The sequence below is a fragment of the Crassostrea angulata genome, chromosome 2 (assembly GCF_025612915.1).
Source record: "Crassostrea angulata isolate pt1a10 chromosome 2, ASM2561291v2, whole genome shotgun sequence".
NCBI classification, from domain to species: Eukaryota; Metazoa; Mollusca; class Bivalvia; order Ostreida; family Ostreidae; genus Magallana; species Magallana angulata.
In genome coordinates this window covers 67,283,321-67,289,247 of record NC_069112.1, presented here as the reverse complement: position 1 = coordinate 67,289,247, position 5,927 = coordinate 67,283,321, and the positions used below count along the sequence as shown (strand labels likewise).

Here is a 5,927-nt window from a genome sequence, read left to right as displayed (position 1 = left end):
ACTAGAAATATATTGGGTTTTTTTTTGCATTTTTTGCTGGGGCCCTTTCAATTGGGAAAAATAGCGACAAAACAATAAAATTGAGAAAATTCAATTTTATATATGATGAAAGTTGATGATTTCTATCATTTATTCAATACTAATTAAAGCACAATGCTTCTTTTACTAGAGTTCTTGAAATTATTTATTATTCTGTTCAGTCATTCTAGAAAATTATGACAATTAATAACCAATCCAAAGTTTTCTTTTTTAAATACAATTAAGAATTTTTTATCAAAAATTTGGGAAAATATTAGGAAATTTCCAATTGGGACTGGTGCCAAATTTTAGCCCCAAATCAGGCCTTAAAAAACACTGTAATTGCATTAACACCCTGTGACTTGGCCATGCATATTATAATATACAGGTATGCATGCAGCAATGATATATTTTTGGCTGACTCTTAAAGAGAATGGAAAATAAATTTAAAGCTTAAAGACCATATCAGTGAGTTTTATATTAGCTGATTTTACTTTAAAAGAAATTTTATTATTTATCATGAAATTAAAATGATAAAATTGAGTTGCATTTAATGTGTAAGGTATTTCATATTCTGCAATGAAGGCTTGTATGACATTAGATTATAACACATCTATGACATGTATGAATATCTACATTTCAGTTAATCTATTTTGCTCCTAATATTTGGATAGATTTAGCTCCCAATATTTGAATTGATTTAGCTCCCAATATTTGAACAGATTGTGTTGCAATCCCAAGATGCATTATCCCATAATGCATCATTTTCCAAGGATTAGACATGGAGGATTACCAAAAATACCTCCTTTCTCAGGACATTTTTATTAAGTTTGATCCTCAGTGTGCTGCTTTTGATTTTTGTAGTTTCATTATGTATTTTAAAAAAACATGAGAAATAGAATCAGATATTCAGTAGGTGGAAAGGAGAAAATACTAATAAGGTAAAATTTTATGATTGTAAGGAAACTTGTCTTCATCATGTTCTTGTTTCAACTCTGCTTCAAAAGTCAACATGATAGCAGCATATATAGTGATATAGAGGTGGAGGTATAGGTGATGACGTAATTATGCATTTATAGAGGTCCTTTCTGATTGGCTGTTTTAGAGAGGTTGTATTATAGAGGTGATTTTTCACCACTATTTTAAAAAAAGGTAGCAATATAGAGGTCGTGTTTTCATTGGAGGATTGAATATAGAGGTGGTGACGTAGTTACTATTGAGGCCCTATAGAGGGGGACCTTTTAGAACAGTAAATTTATAGAGGTCGTGTTCTCATTGGTTGCTTTTAGAAAGGGAGGTTGAATATACAGATTAAGTGAGCATGCGTAAAAAAAGTAGGAGGTTTTAGATTGTGACGAAACCATAAGATGATTCTATGGTTTGAGAGCATGTGCTGTAGTATCGATAACATAAAATAGATGATATTAAGCAATACGTGAATTTTATTTAGAAATAATAGGTCGATTTGGATGACCTATTTTGAGCAAAGAGTGAAAATAAGGTATACTTACCTGTGCACAGAGAGAGATATTTTAATAAAAAAAATTACATGAAAAAATGCGGTGATGTAGCATGCGCACTTGAACATTAAAAAAGGGTGTATATTAAAAAAGTTTAGGGTATATTTTAAAAAGTAGTTACAATTTTTAATCATTTTTCAAAATGCCTTTAACACCAAACGATTCAACTCCTTCGGCTGCGGTAAACGGGCTGGATACTGCTTTACCAATCCCTGAGCATGAAGACTGGGATTGGGAAATAGCAATGGACCCCTATCCTTCTGGGAGGTTAAGGGACATTGATGGCAGACTGGTATATATGTTTGATTATAAGTACGAACAGTACTTACAAAATCTAGAAGACCAAAAAGAAGAAAAAGAAGCAGCAGAAGAAGAAGAAAAAGTAGAAGAGAAAGAAGAAGTAAAGGAGAAGAAGGAAGAAGACAAGAGAAAAGAATAGTAGCTTCTTTGAAGCTCAAATATTTCAACGGTCGTTTTAACGGCCACCAAATTTTTCGAAAAGATGTCTCTAATACAATGAAACGTATGCATTTGAGGAAAAGTATTATTCGAGTACAGTAGGTGAAAAGGTTTTTTGACCACCGAATGTACTGTATAATGAAAGATTTTTTCTTGACAACCTACAGTTAATTTTTTCATATGCTTAATCAGTTAAGTTTGTGATAAATAACTGTATGAAGCAAGAAAATTGAAAAAATAACAGAAATTATATGTTTTTTAGAAGAAAACAAATTAAAATTATGTTCAATATTTTTTATATAACATTTTTTAAAAAAACATAATTTTTATAAGAATATGTTTTATATATAGAACATAATTGCTATCATTTGTTATAATGTCTAAAAAAAATAAGTGAATGGTATTGCATAAACGTGATGAAAAAATAATGGCCTTATACGTATTTTTACAAAGAATATTTTTAGAAATGATAAATACAGACATATATATATATATATAAGGCAAAATTCTTTTTTGAGATATAGGTATTTTTCATTTCACATCTAGACATCAGTGGAAAAGGTAAGTTTTTTAATCATGATAAATTACTTAATGATGAGTAAAGAGAGGTAACTCTACAAACTATACATGCACTGCGAAAATTTCCGTTAATCCATTAAATACATGATATCCTCAAGTTCTTCTTCAATGTTATCAACTCTCGACTGTAAGTCTGTTAAGCGTCTTTCAATTTCTTCTTTCTCTTCTTTTAACTCTTCTTGTCTATTAACCAGCCTCTCCAACATAACACCGTCAATGTCAATTTCCATTTGTTCTGCCGTTTGCTCTTCTTCTTCTTCTTCTTTTTCTTCTGTTTCTTGATGTTGTGTTTCTTTATTTCTGAATTGCTCTAGGCCTTCACAAGAAGTACCTACTTCTTTGGTTGATTTTAAGGGGAGATTGGAGTTACTGTAATATATAAAAAAGAGGAGGGTTAATGCTACATAAGTTTATATTTTGTGTTTAAAATTAGTGAAAATTAAACAAAGAAAAACATTCGGTAGAAAAAAATGTTTTATATAAAAAGTTTTCTTAATATTTTTTTCTATATTAAATTATCCTTTTTTCATTTGCTTATAATAAAACGCACACCTGACTGTGAAATGCATGGTATTTTCTGTAAACTGTATGGTAATGCTGTTATTTATTAACTGTCAAGTCATTTCTAAAAAAATGAAGAAATGAATATTAAAAAATAAATTAAAAGGATAAATAAACACAAAAATAAATAAAATAAAATCTGCATAGATGTAAAAAAAAAAAAAATTCTTACATAATAATTAATTCCATTTTTTTTTTTTGGAGGGTGAATTGAATTGTTCAGATCTGGTGAAAAAAAATGAACTTGTCCTATTGGATTTAAGATTGCAAGGTGATTTTCTTAAAATTTAATTTGATTTTTATAAAAAAAGAGATGCATTTTCCCTCCAATTTTTTGTACTGTTTAAGTTTTTGGGAGTTGATTTTTAATCAACTCTCCTATGCAGTCACTCGGACAACCCGAAAGTGTTTGGACCTCAGCACAAATCATTGCTCCTGACAAGACTTAGTTCTTGAAAATAATTGATGAATTCGATGTAATGTATGCTAAAGCATTGTTTTTCAAGGAAACTTATTTACAAATACCTTAAAAATAGTCAGATTTTAAATGGTACGAACAATTTAAATATTGTTTGTAGTCGTATGTTTTCCTACGCCAGAGTTCAATATAGTCTCGTTCAACTCGACGCTCGGCTGTCTCCGTAAACCCTTGTCGGAGATTTACGGTGTCAGTCGAGCGTTTGCAAATGGTTGAACGAGACTAGAGTTCAATATTGCTTGGATCCATACAATTTTCGCGAAATATTTCTACCACTGATACATAGTTTGATTGAATTAATTTTATCTTCAAATATTATTTAACATGATTCATATGGAGGTTTCTCGACATTCTAGTCGCAAAAGTTCAAAAATTCATATTATAAAAATATGCGTAATTCAAATAAGAAACTACGTATACATGTACTTGTCATGCAAAATAACATATCATTGATTTAAAAATAAATAAACATCGACAAAATCAACTCCCGCCAGTTCTTCAGTACTTTGATTTCTGATTGGATATTGGTTTGGTTTTGTTATATATTGTGAATGTTGAATTTCCCTCCAAAAACTATTTAATCCTACTCATTGGATGCAGAAAACAAATTCTTTGCAATTAGTACAGCGTAAGATTTTCTGATTGGATATTAGCGCTGTCTTGTTATACATTGTAAATGTTAAATTTCCCTCCAAAAACTATTTTACTTTTTCTGATTTGATGCAGAAAATGAGTTCTTTGCAGCTGGTACAGTGTGTTGAAACAGGTTAATGATATGTATATTATCCTACGGGTGTAGATAAAATTGATACCGTAACCCTTTCAAAGTTTGATTAGATTGTACTTATAATGCTGTGTAACATGACGAGAAAGAATTTTTGTTGTTGAGATGACATCGATTTCAAAAATTGAAAGAGAAGCGCATAGTTTTCAAAAATTGAATACAATACTTGATACATTGGTAATAGGTTTTTTAAATTTGTTTGCGTATATTTAAGAAAGTGCTGAATAAGTGAAATACTTTTTAAATAGGATGACCTTATTGAATGAGAAGTGCAAATCACCCCTCACCCCCCCCCCCCTTTTTTTTGCAATTATTTGTAAGAATGAATCACCCCATGGATGTGATATGCTTTGACTCTGGTAAAAGGGCACAAAGCTGCTGACTTTGTATTTTTTCACTTCTTTTGGAAAGGTTTGACCTAATAAAAGTAATTGCATTTACAATAAAAGTAATTGCATTTACAATAAAATCAGCTGGATTAGAAACTTTTTTGACCTTATGGGTCAAGTTAATTTCTACTTTTATTCAATATTATTGTATTAGTGATTTCTGTTGACAAATAATTGTGCTAGTTCAATTTATTTTAACACAGATTTACTACACTTCACTTAATACAATGAACTGTTGCTAAAAAAAAGGCACATTTTGTGTCATCATGTATAGGTCAGCTCTCTTCAAGTTTTGAAACTTATGGGGTTCTTCAATTATAGGATCAATTGCTACACCCGATTTTCCATTATCGTTTTTGACCCTCTAATGTTATGAGGGTCACAATTAAACTATATAAGTAAAGGTAAAATTTATATCAGTACCGCACTTTGACTTCATTTCACACCGAGTATCTTTTATTACGTGTTGAATTGTAAAAATGCAATTTGCTGTTTTTCTCCTGTTCGGAATTGTTGGACTGTCAGTCCAACAATGTAATAATGTGAACCGTTGTTGTCGGGAAACCGCTCAAGGGTTTGATTGCGCCTTGAAGAGGGATCCATGTTCCTGTATTTCTCTGTGTGGGGTGGCAGACAACAAGATTGTGGACTTTGGCCGCGCTACCCACAGAATATTTGCTTCAGAGAAAATAATTGTCCACCAGCAGAGTTCCATAGTCTATACACGGATGCCATGTCAAGGTATGTTTTTGACAATATTTATTCAAAGATATCAGATTTTTTATGTAAAAAAATATTTACAAAAAAAAAGGGGGGGGGGGTGGGTGTAAATAGTTACAAAAAAAGGGGGGGTGGGGATTATGAATTTGTAACTGTTTACAAAAAGACTCAAATAAAAATCTGAAATAAAAGAAATGTTAAAATTAAGTATAAAATAAAAAAAACCTATGCTACTTTCTAAGTGAAAAAAATAATTCGGGGGTGAAGGGACTATTTTGGAAAAATGTCGGGTTTTACGTCATCACTCTTACACTATTGAACTTTATTGAGCGCGCATTCTTCGAAGCAAAATGGTAGGTAGATGACATGTGGATTGTCATCCCGACACTTAAAATTTTATATTTTAATATGGGGGGCTT

The 5,927-nt window shown here is 30.9% G+C and overlaps 1 protein-coding gene across 1 annotated transcript; it reads right to left on the bottom strand.

Moving 5' to 3' along the window:
• Nucleotides 1-2,504: 2,504 nt before the first annotated feature.
• On the bottom strand, nucleotides 2,505-3,145 carry LOC128173584 (uncharacterized). Its single transcript, XM_052839281.1, has 2 exons — nucleotides 3,129-3,145; nucleotides 2,505-2,945 (listed from the first exon to the last, which is right to left on the bottom strand). The coding sequence occupies exons 1-2, from the start codon at nucleotides 3,143-3,145 to the stop codon at nucleotides 2,645-2,647; spliced, it is 318 nt and encodes a 105-aa protein (XP_052695241.1). The 3' UTR covers nucleotides 2,505-2,644.
• Nucleotides 3,146-5,927: the final 2,782 nt, after the last annotated feature.